The sequence below is a fragment of the Paroedura picta genome, chromosome 2 (genome assembly GCF_049243985.1).
Source record: "Paroedura picta isolate Pp20150507F chromosome 2, Ppicta_v3.0, whole genome shotgun sequence".
Classification (NCBI taxonomy): Eukaryota; Metazoa; Chordata; class Lepidosauria; order Squamata; family Gekkonidae; genus Paroedura; species Paroedura picta.
This window is the reverse complement of record NC_135370.1, coordinates 147,992,044-148,006,444: the sequence shown is the minus strand read 5'-3', so window position 1 is coordinate 148,006,444 and position 14,401 is coordinate 147,992,044. Positions and strand designations below refer to the sequence as shown.

General features: G+C 42.0%; 1 protein-coding gene across 3 annotated transcripts in view; it reads right to left on the bottom strand.

The window, feature by feature from the left end:
• The window catches only part of COQ6 (coenzyme Q6, monooxygenase), a 19,839-nt gene extending 5,438 nt beyond the window's left edge, over positions 1-14,401 (bottom strand). The window contains exons 1-10 of one of the 3 annotated variants that reach the window (XM_077323198.1): positions 14,177-14,401; positions 10,906-11,040; positions 9,559-9,617; positions 7,993-8,116; positions 7,520-7,650; positions 5,127-5,234; positions 4,957-5,019; positions 4,154-4,261; positions 3,252-3,454; positions 2,522-2,637 (exon numbers count right to left, since the gene is read on the bottom strand). In XM_077323198.1, the coding sequence (XP_077179313.1) occupies positions 2,522-2,637; positions 3,252-3,454; positions 4,154-4,261; positions 4,957-5,019; positions 5,127-5,234; positions 7,520-7,650; positions 7,993-8,116; positions 9,559-9,617; positions 10,906-11,040; positions 14,177-14,366 (1,237 nt within the window). In that variant the 5' untranslated portion in view covers positions 14,367-14,401. Of the gene's footprint in view, positions 1-2,521; positions 2,638-3,251; positions 3,455-4,153; positions 4,262-4,956; positions 5,020-5,126; positions 5,235-7,519; positions 7,651-7,992; positions 8,117-9,517; positions 9,618-10,905; positions 11,041-14,176 lie in introns of those variants that run through there. The other 2 variants (XM_077323199.1, XM_077323200.1) reach the window with 2 other exon arrangements.

The window sequence follows — 14,401 nt, the reverse complement described above, 5'->3', positions numbered from 1 at the left end:
AAGTGCAACTTGAACTAAAACAGTGGGAAGGGACTGGATGGAAGGCAGTGATGAAATATATTGAGTGACTAAATCCACATAAGGTAAACTTGATTATGCATACAACTAGAGACTTGTTCTTGAAGGATTAGTGCCTATTCACCCATTTCTGCTCAGGCTTGCCCATCCTTTTATTCTTTGCACACCATCCAAGAGATGTGTAACAGGATCAGCCCCCGCCCCCCACTTGCCTTCTTGTTCAACCAGTGAATGCAAGAATGCTGCCACTTGTACAAACGCTTTGTTGAGAAGGCAATGAAAGACAAGCATTGCTTCCTTCTTCCATTGCACTAGAAGCAATTTCTTTAATGCTCTGTGTTGCCATGACCATTCTACCTCCATTTTGTGGCCCAACTCTCTATCCTTCTTTGGTCTGTGACCAGTCTACCTGTTCTCCCATCTGGCCTGTCCACGACTACAGAGTTGTTCTCAAAAAATAATTCAGTTAGCCTCATTTGGATGATGTGTGCACAGAGAAAAGGGTAGATAATATTTTCATTGTGGTCTTTCTCTTCCCAATGTGGGGAATTAAGATCAATCAGGCTTACATCCCCACTCTGCCATCAAGTTTGCTGAATGCCAATCACTCCCTCTCAGAATAGATTATTTTGAAAAGATTGTTGTTGTTATTTCTATGCCATCCCTCTCTAACAACAGTCTCAGGGCGGCCAACAATAGTTAAAACTTCATACATAAAACCATGCAAACAATTAAAACCAACAGCATGCTCCATCACTAAAACCTGGGGAGAGATGGATCAGAAATTTCAACCCAGGCTTAGATAGAGAAGAGGGGGAGTAGCAGGGGGGCCCATTCAGATGTCGATGAGTGTTGGCCTTGGCCTTAGATGTTGAAAAGATAAAATAGAGGAAGGGAGACTGATATACACTGGCCTGAGCTCCTTAGAGGAATAATGGGATAAAAATGTACTAAATATTTCTTCTTTTTCATTTTATTTATTTATTTGTTCATTTTATATTTCAATTTCTATACTGCCACTCTCCCAATGGGCTCGTGGCGGTTTACACCAATAAAACAATAAAATACAATAAAACCCCATAAAATCTTCCCTTATAACAACAAGGCGGCAGGCGATAAACCATCCGATTATTTCTATACCTTCCCTACTTGTCCAGCCAGAGGCCAAGCTTTCTTCCATCGGGAGTGAAGTGCCATATCTGACCTTTGCAAAACATGCTGCACAGTGCAAGTGTTGGTACTGTAGAAGTATCTGGAGTATCTGATACTGCAACATACTTGCTTGTTTATGGTGCTACTGTTCTACTGCAGACCAGCATGGCTGGCTTCTGTACCTATGCTGCAACACTCAGGTATCATCATTGACTTGCATTCTTATGCTCTAGTTTCTCTCAAAAATTCTTTGATTATTCTGTCTTCAGCCCGATCTTGTATTGGAGCTATATCATTCTGTCTACTATTGGTGCTATATCATTCTGTCTATATGATGTTCAGTGTAAACCTCCCAGAGCTGCAAAGAAATGGGTGGTATAGAAATCTAAATAAATAAATAAAATACTCCCCCCCCACAAAAAAAATCCCTAAATTAAAGCATCATGAAAGTAACCTTTGAATTACTGTGTCCCATTAGGCAGACTGTTGTTTCTATCTTCAACCCAGTTTTGCAGGCAGTAGAAATTTCCAACTTACTGCAACATGAGTATGACCTAACTAGCAGCAAGAACATACAGCTAGAACAACCTAGAACCTTTTTGACAAAACTGTAAATATGTGGTTTGTAGTATATTACAGTGGTCCCCAACCCGCGGGCCGCGGCTCCTTCTTCCCTCCCCCCCTCCGAAGCAAGAAGCTCGCCAGGCTGCGAGCAAATCGCCCGCCAAAGCGGCCGATTAGCTCGCGGCCCGGCAAGCTTCTTGCTTCGGGAGGGGCGGGAAGAGAAACTTGCCGAGCTGCAAGCTAATCGGCCGCTTTAGCGGGCGATTTGCTCGCAGCCCGGAGGGGCCGGGAGGGGGAGCCGCGGCCGCCGGCATGGCGACGGCGCAAACGCGCCTGCGTGGACTGCCACACACGCACGTTTGCACCCCTGCCGGGTACAAACGCACATGCGCAGCAGTCCGCGCAGGCGCGTTTGCGCTGGGGCTGCCGTGCGTGCGCGGGCCCCTGGGCTGTCCTCTCCCTCCACTACGCCGCAGCGGTCCGCAGCGAGCGTAAGCTTGCGGACCGCTGGTATATTACATCTTGGTTCTTTCAAGCTGCCCTGTGACTCAACAGTGACACAAATTTCTCATTTTTACAGAAAGGTGCTCTTTCTACAGTCTGCAGCAGGACAAAATTCTGTTGATCACTGAGAATTTTTGAGTAGGCAGTATAACAATATAGTGAATAAATAAAATATATTTGTTATTAGGGACATTTGCATACCACTTTTTCTTTATACCTCACAGCAGTTTCTAACAACTGACACAGTATAGAATGGAGAAAAAGTATAATTTTATATCCTCACCCAAGTCTTTCCCGTTGAATGCTGCAGCACTGAGATGATGCATCAAACATGCAATATCACCAAAACCCATATTTACGCCTTGACCAGCTAGAGGATGTACTCTGTGAGCTGCATCCCTAAAGAAAAGACAATGGCAGCTTATATCCAGCACAAAGATCAACATAAAATTACAGTATTCAAAATGAATGCTGCCCACTGGAATTGAATGAATTTCACTGTAAGGACCTCATAAACTGCTTGCATTAACATCATTATTTTGTTTTGTATTTTGTTTTGAGGGTTTTTTTGTTCTTTTTTCTTCTAAGACTTTGTTTCACTCTATCTTTTATTAATGAAAATCTTTTGTGTTTTTTAAAAAATATAAACTACTTGCATTCATATGCTACAACAAATCTTTCAGATGTCACAAAATGTTTTGTTATTTTGGCTTCCACCTCTGGAAGTCATTCCTCACTATGTCCTTCGCCCATGATCACCCTCACACACTGTATCTGTTGCCTGTTCCTACAATGCCGAGTCATCAACATCTGTGGTCTCTGAAGCAAGCACACACTCCAGGTAAATTTCACAAACCTCTTGTGAAACCACAGCTACTCCTCCCCAACCATCTTCACCCCATGCTACTAGAAACAACATTTTGTTCATTCAAGATGATCTCCTTTTTGATACCATAATCAACCCATCCTCCTAAAGATGATCACAGTACTAAAGTTTCTAAATGCGAAATTACCCAATAAGGGCCACCCGGTGTTGGACATATTCAGTTGCATGTCCCAGTCCAAGAGGGAACACAGCTCGGCTCTTTGGATCCACTTTTGCGACACTTGGGGGCAACTGACGAGCTGCAGACCCTGCCGGCATCAGCAGAGAAAGGGCTGATCGGAACACAGTTCCAGCGGTATCGATGAAGTCAGAGTGATTTGCATTGCTCCACTGAATAATGATAGAGATTTGTTTATATATCACATGAAATAGAAAGACAAGGAGACGACTAAACTATGAGAATACATAATGAAAATGCAAAGTCTTCTACCCTTTCCAGAATTCCACCTATTTAAAGGCTACAGTTAGGAAAGGGAAGGTAGTGGTAACTAGCCTTTATCACTGAAAATTACTGGTAGGAGGGATAGAGAAAAAAGAGTTTCTTGTCTTCTGTTCTCAGACCTCTCAACATGTTTTTCATGCTAAGCCTGCACTAGATGCCTTCACATGAAACACACTGGGGCCCACAGGCTGACGGGGCTTCCATGATCGCCATTCAGTTGCATGTGACTGAAACAGCAGCAGTGCCAAAATAATCCAAGGCTAATTCCTGCTTAGAATGATAGAACATTTCTCCAATCCAAACACAGAACACTAGTGAGACCAAGATGAAGCTTCAAAAGTAAACAGGAAGACAAGGGTGACATTTGCTAAGTTATTGTGGGGACAGTAATCTCATATTTAAGAGGAAATTGAACACCAATAATATATTCACTATCCATAAGAATTACCAAACAAACATAACAAACTTTCTCTGTTCAAACCAAAGCTAAGGAATTAAGTTCACATGCATGTTCTCATTCTTTTAAAATCATGAGTCTTACTGGCATACATAAGAAAGCAGCACATCTATGAGAGAACGATACTCACAAAAGCAGAGTTGATGGAGTCCACAAAACTTTCCTCATCCATACTCTGAAGTTGAGATGCATGTTCGTGAGATGTGGACCAAACTAAGGAGCTGACAGTGTCAGATAGCTGATTCAAGAACCACAAAAAAGCCCAATTTCACCAAATCCATCCACTATGCCAAGCAGTACAAGAATCACCCATAAAACAGTGACTGGTAACACATGTTTAGTACTAATTCAAAACCAATGAGTACAGAAAGGAGGAATCATAGAATCACAGAGTTGGAAGGGGCCATACAGGCCAACTAGTCCAACCTCCTGCTCAATGAAGGATCAGCCTAAAACATTTATGATAAAGATTAAAATTCAGTTGAGCTGAAAATTGGCTCTCCAAGGAACATTTTGTATTGAACATTTATTGTCATTTATATTGGATTGTGATTATGGTATGATTCCTGTGAGCCACTCTGAAAACCAATTTTATGTATTTATTTATTGTATTTATATGCCACCCTCCCCTGAGGCTCAGGGTGGTTTACATAAAATGTAGAAAATGGTACATGAAACTTAGTTGTTCATAACAACAACAATAATATTAATGTTAAAACTATAAAAGAGGTTTTGTTATTTTGGGCTCAAAAGCAGAATATATAAATTTTTTAAAACCCTGGACGAATGTATTTATTTAATTGCATACCGCCCCCCTTGAGCCAATCATCTTGGAGCAATGTACAACAAAAATATACATCAATACAATACTATATTAATAAAACAATACAATTATTCAATGAAATAAACATATACAGTAACTAAGTCATTTACCGGGAGAAGAGCAATCGGTCCAGATGGAAGGAATCTTTGCCATGCTACGTTGTTATCTGTTGCCTGCAGCATGAAAGAACCAGAAGACAAATAAATACTTTTACCTTTCTCTCCCTTGTTTTGTGTGTTCAGAAACTGAAACCCAGAGAAGCACAGAGAAAATAAGTTACCTCAGACAAGTGAAGCGTAGCAACAACTGCTGACTGATCATACTGGTATTGAATGTTCTGAATCCCAGCTGCTTTCCGGACCATGGAATTCTGTCCATCTGCACCAATCTGCAAAGAGGACAGCAGTAGAAATGAACCAGCTAAGAAATTAACAAAACCAACTCCTCGAGGTCTCATTACACATAATGCACAGCTCAATGCACACCAGAGCTTCTTGACATGAGTGAAGATTTCATTGTCACAGAGCGAACTGGGGAAAAGGTTGTTTTTTTCAGTAGGTTTGTTGAGGATGGCTTGGAAAGCCAGAGTTAGCTTAGATTCCTTACTCTCTTCGAGGAAGGTATTAGAATAGTAACCGATACAGTTGGGTCTTAGTATTTATACTTTGTTACGTCCTCTTGAGAGCTAGCCTGGAGTAGTGGTTAAGAGCAACAGCCTCTAATCGGGAAAACTAAGTTTGATTCCCTGCTCCTCCACATGCAACTAAGCTGGGTGACTTTGGGTCCATTACAGTTCTCTCAGCCTCACCTACCGCACAGGGTGTCCATTGTGGGAAGACAGGTAGACAACTGTAAACTGTTCTGAGACTCTTTCAGGTAGTAAACCCTTTCTGATTTCCCTACCTTGCATTATATTAAATTGCTTTTCATTTTTTCACCTCCTCCCTTGAAATGTAGGATTTGTCTCAACTGGCTATTCAAGGGATACAAAAGGAAGCTGGGGACATGTCTGGCACAAATCACAGGGAGAGAAGAAATCCAAAGCACCCCCACTCCTATTAAAAATGGTGGTGGCAAATAGGTTTGCCCAAGTTGGAACATGAAGGGGTTTACAGGGTGGGGGAGAGTTATAGACTGCCAGGGCATTATTGGTCACCAGGGACAACCCCTCTGAAAAGTAGAGCTGTGTGTCAGGCTATGGGCCCAGAATAAAGTTGTTATACCTCTGCATTTGGATCCTTGGGAAAATGGAATTTTCTTACATCCCAGTTCTAGCAATATTTAGGGCCATTAGGGCCATAGCTGTAGTCTGGATCCAGTTTATCTTGTATTCCCTCCCTCCCTTCATTTCCAACCCCAGGAAAGTGTATTGCCATGTGACAGATATGGACTGGCAGCCATTTGGGTCAGGAAGTGGCTGTGCTGAAGTCCCACAATCCCCTCAATAAACTTCCTTGAGGTCAGCAACCTTCTAGGGGAAGGAGAATGTGACAGAAGCCCTAACACCTTATTAGGGCAAGAGCACGACTTAAGAGTGTCTGGGATGTTGGGTCCCTGCGGGTTCCATTAGAATCACCCATACTTTTCCATTCTACATTGGACAATCCAGGCAGATGTAAACCCTTTTGGATAAAAGACAACTATATTTGGACCAGACAAACCATTTGTCATGGAAGCTCAGCGCCTTTACCAGATGCTTGATATAGGTCGAACTGTATTTTATATTTTATATGGCCCTGGTGATTGGTTAACAGTAACCCCAAACATCACAGATGGAGCACAGCATAGAGTTCACTGAAGTGGCTTGTCACTCATAGACAGATATAGGTCCAATTCCATTCACTATTATTACCTGGACATTCGGGATTTTCCCTTGTCCTCTGCAGAAACTGAGTCCATAGGAGGTTGGGTAGGATTTAAAAACCAGTTGTTAAACCCTCTTGGTACTGCAAGAAACGCTGTACATGCACTGAGGAATCTGCTATAGGATAGATGTCAAGTATTTAGCTCAGCTAGTTCAATGGGCTGCTGTTGGGTGTGTTTTCTCCATATTTTGTTTCTGCCATTTTTCTATCCATTTTCAAATCCAACTTCCCTTTTCCTTCTCCCCTGCCCCTTTCACAATAATATAAAGTCATTTAATAAAGGGTTGATTTTTTTGAGGGGGGGCTTCATTTATTACAAGCTATTTCTTTGTAATTGTTCCTTTCCTTATGTGGTAAAATGCATGGGTGCAACTGGGTTGCTTATAAGGTATCTGCTAGCATTTCTACGCAGTCACTCCATTATTGCTCTAGTACTGCAATGAAAGAGTGCCTTTTCAGCAGGTAAGTCTAAATGTTCTCAGGCAGTCCTAAGTGGTGCACATAGGTTGTCAGTGCATTTTCCAGGAACCCTCTACTTGCAGGAGTTTCCCTGCAAGGAAATAAACCATTTTCCTTTCCAACTATAACAAGGAACATAGGAAAGATCCTTGATATAAACGTTTGTGGATTGTATCCAAGTATTGAAGTACAACTACACTGAACTTTTTTAAAGCCTCTAATCACTCCAACTCACCTCTTAGTCCCTTCACGTTGAGTAATACCATATGAGATTAGAACCAAATCCAGTGGAAAAGACTTGCCAAAGGATGGTGCCTAATCATCAAACAGAAAATAAAGGCTTAGTTACCAGCAGTTTGGTCTGAAGTTTGCGTCCATCTGCTAAATCAATTTCAACCCAAGGGCTTGCATCACAGGTTTGATAGGGAAGGGGCCAGGTGTACCCAAGTGCTCTGCTCCTGTAGAAAACTTCCACTTGGTCTGATGGGGATACAATGTAACAAAGTCATCAAATAAAAAGTTTTTCAAAAATTAAAACCAGTCAAAACCTTAGCAAAACCACCCACTAGCTTAATGAATTCCCATATTTAAATAATTCTATAATGCTATAAAGCATTTTCCAGTGTTTATATATAGACAACTCTAAAAAGGAAAAGGACTGTTCCCCACACAGAAGGACCTGGCCCGAAAACGCTCAGTCCACATTCCCAAGTTATATGATAGATTTAAGCTTTCCTATGTTGCCTAGTTATCTCTGTTTCTACTTTTCTTTTTCACTGTAAGCCCCTCAAGATAACTCAAGATCAGGAAAAAAGTCACTACCTGACATGGCATCCAGTTGTTTGGTTAGAGCAGACATAATAACGTCATTCTCTACTATATATCCCATGTCTTCCAGGTTATCTTTATCAAAGATGATCATGGCTTCAGAACAAGCATCCCACACCTGTAAAAAGAAAAATGCTACTAACCATATCAACTCCCCTTGACAAAACTCAATGACTAATCTCCAGTACATGCAGAATTAAAGCAACCTAAGTTATAACTGAAGAGCTAGAAAATACAAAAATTAGCATGATAAGTTCCCTGTAAGGAGGCAACCAAGCAGATAAAAACAACACTTGGATTGAGGTATCAAAAGTAACACATCCTTTGAACTACTGCAGCTGCTAGCAAGACAAAACACCAAGACTAAAAAGTGAAGCATGGAACTTAACCAGCCTAATTAAGGGCTGAGCTCTAACACCATCCCTTATGGCAAGCTGAAGAGGCCAATACACTATAAGCATGTTATTCATTTGCTGGATATTTGGCAAATAAAAAGCACAATAGGTAGGACTAGCAACTTGCTTGGATATTAAGCAATATAACATTGAAAACACTAAATTTTTGAAGAACATATTTAACTTTAAACACATGGTCGTATTTTAATTGTTACCAAATATTTATATTTTAAAAGTCATTTTTAAAATGTTGTACGTGTCTACAGTATACACAGGAATCATGCTGTATGTCACAGGAGCTTTTCCTCCCCCCCCCCCAAAGGGTTCAAATTTTCCATTAGAAAATGGGGGGGGGGGAATACAATTTCCAGGATCAGAAATGGCTGCTGTGGGGAAAGGAAAGCCACTGACAAATTGCAAGATCTAACCCTTGATTTCAGTAATGCTTACAAGAACCCCATACAGTGGTTGTCAGATTAGGAGAGCCAGAGTAGTGTAGTGGTTAAGAGAGGCAACCTCTAATCTGGAGAACCAGGTTGATTCTTCACTCTTCTACATGCAGCTAGTCACAGTTCTCTTAGGACTAGCCTTGGGCTAGTCACAGTTAGAGCAGTCCTGTTAGAGCTCTCTCAGCCCCACCTACCTCATAGGGTGTCTCTGTTGTGGGGAAAGAAAGGGAAACGTTTTTGTAAGCCACTTTTAGACTCCTTTGGGTAGTGAAAAATGGAGTATAAAAACAGCTCTTGTCTTCTTCTCTAGGAGCATGTCAGGCTAATAACCAATACTTCCTGAGGCCTGCATCCTCTGTATTCAACAGCTGCATATGCAACATATAAGCAGAAATAACAGGTGCATGAGTCATGAATGCCTTTCTCTTACTCCCAGGGGTCTTGTGCAAAATAAAAATCAACAAGGATGTATTAACAATCTTGTTGAGAGTACAGCTATCTTATCTACCTGTAAAAAAAGCATATGTCATTCCTTTGCACAAGACCCTGCAAATATAGTAAAAGAATGCACACCTGACTTGTATGTAACTTGCTCCTCTCTCTAAAAAGAAAGCAAACCATAGGCTACCCAGAAATACATTTCTTGAGAACTGATGTCACACAAAGTTAGGTTACCACACACAGCTGTAAACTGTATTTGTTGCAGTAGCAGGCACCTGCATCCGCCGAAAAGGCTTGATTCTCATACTGCGAATATGATCCCAAGCACCAAAGCCTGGAAGAGAAAGGAAAGGATCCCACAACATTAAAAGAATAACTGTAAAATCTCAACAATGTGTGATGTGGATCTTTACAGACAGAAGTCCATAACAGTTCTCTCACTTGCTTCTACTGCTAGATGCTTGGCAACTCTCCCTGTTAAGTGACAAGCAAAACCGAGCTGCAGTAACTGCAGTTCAGCTGTCATTTCTTTAGCTTTATCAATTGGAAGGCAGAGGGCTTTAAAGAACATAAGCAGTTCTTGAATTAAGGAAACTTTCCAAGGGACAATAACAGTGAAAGTAAGGGCAGCATCAAAGTGGCAATTGAGATCTTTGAGATGAGTTGGATCCCAAATCAATCTTTCCAGTCCCCCCCCCCTACAGAATACAACCTGGGGGAGGGGGGTCTGGCAACTGCACTGGGAAGGGGAAAGACACTTCTCAGAACGCCAATTTACTGACAGAACAGCAATTTTGCCTCCTTCTCTCTCCCCAGAGCAACATCCAAATCCATGTGGATATTACTCCTTAACCCTGAGAAGCAACCTTCCCAAGATAGCCTGCCAGAAAGAGATGAAAACCAGAAGTATCAGCCATTTATTGAACTTCTATACCACCCTCCCATAAGGCTCAGGGTGATTTACATAAGACGTCATGAATATACATAGAAATCTAGTGACAGTAACATAACAGTGATTCCAAAATTGAACATAACAGATTCACAGTGTGACAACAGCTCTCAGCTTTTAACATGAACTCCTGAGAAGTCAGCATGATTCAGGTCACAGAGGGGGTGTTTGGGGGACCACAATCCTTCTGCAGTCATTATGTACTCCTTGTGCTGTATCTAATCCACTAAGTAGCTGGACACACACTGAGACAAGTTATAGGTCTATTAAAGTCAGAACTGTTTCCTCTGTCTGCCAGAGGTGGAAGGGCAGGAAGGCCTTCACATTACTTTACAAATTCAAGATACTTTGGATTGAACTTGGGGTCTTCTTTATGCAAAGTAGGTGTTCTGCAACTGAGGCAAAGTCTAAAGAATCCCAAAGCAGTACATACAAGTTTTCTGGAAAAAGCCTTCCACCAAGGAAGAATGAAGACAATTTATTCTCTTTCTTTAGAATTGAATCACCTGTTTCACTAACACCCAAGATACCTAGTCTGCAGCTATTCCAATCAAGCAGCATCCCACTTGGTACATACTGCTACACAGACTTTAATTTTAACACCTTAAAATCAGTCAATCATTATATGCACTGATAAGTGACACCCAAGTAAATTGTTAAATGTTGTACTTACTATTAAGAAGTGTGGCTGAGCCAGGGGTTATAGCACTGACTCGGTTACTATAACTCTTTGGTAACTGCTTAGTTAGTTTCTTGGGGCCAGCTTCAAGTAGCAAGATTTTCTTTCCACGGAGATGAGCATCGTTTCCTTTAAAAAGTCAGAATTTTAAGGTCTTTACAAAAAGGAATACACAGCAATACTGAACACCCCATAACAAGGCCCCACAAGGAAAACACTGAGTCATTCCCTGAATACATAGAATAGCTTAGCACAACAGGATAACCAGCATTGGACATAAGCACAATTACAGCATGGTTATCTGAAAAATTGTGCATGCACACAAAAACTTATATACCCAGAATAAAACTTTGTAGTTCTTAAAGGTGGCACTGAATTCAAACTTTGTTCAACATAGTTCGAAGCTGTGCATGTGAATGGTCACTCATTAACACAGGCAGCAACCTGGAACTGTACACGGTTTCGTACTACTCATTGCCCATTTTAAGGTTATATGAGTTATATTCTGCTCAGACTGTGAACTGCTCCACTCAACAGAGATATTAGAGGAAACAATGGCCGTAGACAGAGTTACTTCAGCACAAGCCTATTTACATCAATGGGCAATTCTACATAGGAATACACTGTTAGATCATCTCTTTAAATAAATGTCTGCCCTTGTTCTTCTCAAACAAAATCCTTTTACTTCCTTCACAAACCAAAACAAGTGTTGTTTTTTTAAGATGCTTCAAGCACAAAAAAGTCATGGCAGGCACGATTAATTTTGACAGACCCAGATTTTAGCAACACGACTGTAATATGGAAGACTGGAAGAGAGCAAACGTTATTCCGATCTTCAAAAAAGGGAGGAAGGATGACCCGGGAAACTACAGACCAGTGATTTGTTGTGGGGAAGATAATGGAGCAGATATGGAAGGGAGCGATCTGCAAACATCTGGAGGACAATTTGGTGATCCAAGGAAGTCAGCATGGATATGTCTCCAACAGGTCCTGCCAGACCAACCTGGTTTCCTTTTTTGACCAAGTAACAGGTTTGCTGGATCGTGGAAATTCGGTTGATGTCATTTACTTGGATTTTAGTAAAGCTTTTGACAAGGTTCCCCATGATGTTCTGATGCAGGGGTAGTCAAACTGCGGCCCTCCAGATGTCCATGGACTACAATTCCCAGGAGCCCCTGCCAGCATTCGCTGGCAGGGGCTCCTGGGAATTGTAGTCCATGGACATCTGGAGGGCTGCAGTTTGACTACCCCTGTTCTGATGGATGAGTTGAAGGACTGCAATCTGGATTTTGAGATAGTTAAGTGGATAGGGAATTGGTTAGAGAACCACACTCAAAGAGTTGTTGTCAATGGTGTTTCATCAGATTAGAGAGAGGTGAGTAGCGGGGTACCTCAGGGCTCTGTGCTCGGTCTGGTACTTTTTAACATATTTATTAATGATCTAGATGAGGGGGTGGAAGGACTACTCATCAAGCTTGCAGATGACACCAAATTGGGAGGACTGGCAAATACTCCGGAAGATAGAGACAGAGTACAACGAGATCTGAACACAATGGAAAAATGGGCAAATGAGAACAAGATGCAATTTAATAAAGATAAGTGTAAAGTTCTGCATCTGGGTCAGAAAAATGAAAAGCATGCCTACTGGATGGGGGATACGCTTCTAGGTAACACTGTGTGTGAACGAGACCTTGGGGTACTTGTGGATTGTAAACTAAACATGAGCAGGCAGTGTGATGCAGTGGTAAAAAAGGCAAATACCATTTTGGGCTGTATCAAACAGGGGCATCACATCAAAATCACAAGATGTCATAGTCCCATTGTATACGGCACTGGTCAGACCACATCTGGAGTACTGTGTGCAGTTCTGGAGGCCTCATTTCAAGAAGGACGTAGATAAAATTGAAAGGGTACAGAGGAGAGCGACGAAGATGATCTGGGGCCAAGGGACCAAGCCCTATGAAGATAGGTTGAGGGACTTGGGAATGTTCAGCCTGGAGAAAAGGAGGTTGAGAGGGGACATGATAGCCCTCTAAGTATTTGAAAGGTTGTTACTTGGAGGGCAGGATGCTGTTTCTGTTGGCTGCAGAAGAGAGGACACGCAGTAATGGGTTTAAACTTCAAGCACAATGATATAGGCTAGATATCAGGGAAAAAAATTTCACAGTCAGAGTAGTTCAGCACTGGAATAGGCTACCTGAGGAGGTGGTGAACTCCCCCTCACTGGCAGTCTTCAAGCAAAGGTTGGATGCACACTTTTCTTGGATGCTTAGGGCTGATCCTGCATAGAGCAGGGGGTTGGACTAGATGGCCTGTATGGCCCCTTCCAACTTTATGATTCTATGTTCCAGATCAAATCAAACCGAAACTCTCCTTAGCAGCTAAAATGATTAAACTGATATTTTGGTCACATTATGAAAACACAAGACTCACTTTGAGTCCAGTGCCACCTTTAAGACCAACAAAGTTTTATTCAAGGAATAATTGTTCATATGTATGTACACTTCTTCAGATAAAATGAAACAAAATTTCCTTAATCCTTACAGAGAAAGGTTCCAGGAAGGGTTAGTTGTATACTTAAAAAACTGAATTGTAACTGAGATTGGATTACGGCAGTTAAGATCTGTGGATGACAGTAAACTAGCATACATATCTGTTGAGAACACAAAAATGAGTCTGGTGGCACCCCTACAACCTACATAATTCAATTCTGAGAGACTTCTCATGCCAAGATGTGTGCTCCCTCAGTTACATAATGTTTCCTCTTCCTGTTGCTTCAAACCAGCCAGCCACCTGAGTCTACCTTCTTGAAAAGACACTAATACTAGGAACAGCTGAAGGCAGCAGGAAGAGGAAGACTGAGCATGAGATGGATCAGTTTTCCGTTTAAAAGATCTGAGCAAAGCTGTTAACAATCGGTCGTTAAGTCGTCGAGCTACAGAAGTCGGATGGGACAAGACCACGCTCAACCCACACATTTTGGAATGAGAGCGCTTCATCTGCTAAGAATGGCATAAGCATTTTTCAACATGTGTCTTTCACATTTGACCAACACTGTGCTTGCAAGCTTTTCAGGGGGCGCTGTTGGTGGTATGCACTGAACTTTGGTGAGATGTTCCAAAATATTGTAATTGTAACTCCTGTAATGAAACTCCACCATGGAGAAATTTGCTACGAAACTTACGAAAACCACCTCGACCTCTTAAGTGCTGGATAACAAGCGCCCCCCGCATTTCGATGCCCAAAAGCAACGGGCTTGTCCTACCTAGTGCGACAGCCATGGCGCTCCCGACCATCCCACCGCCTGAGACCACGACGTCATATACCGCCTCCGAACTACGCGATCTCACGGGGCCGCCCCGCCAGCCCAAGGAACCGACGCAAACAGAACGGAAGCAAAAACTCTTCCAAGGCCCAAAGCCCCGGCATGAGACGAGACCCATGGCCGCCGCCATAATTCCGGAAGTGACGGACACTTCAGCCTAACAAC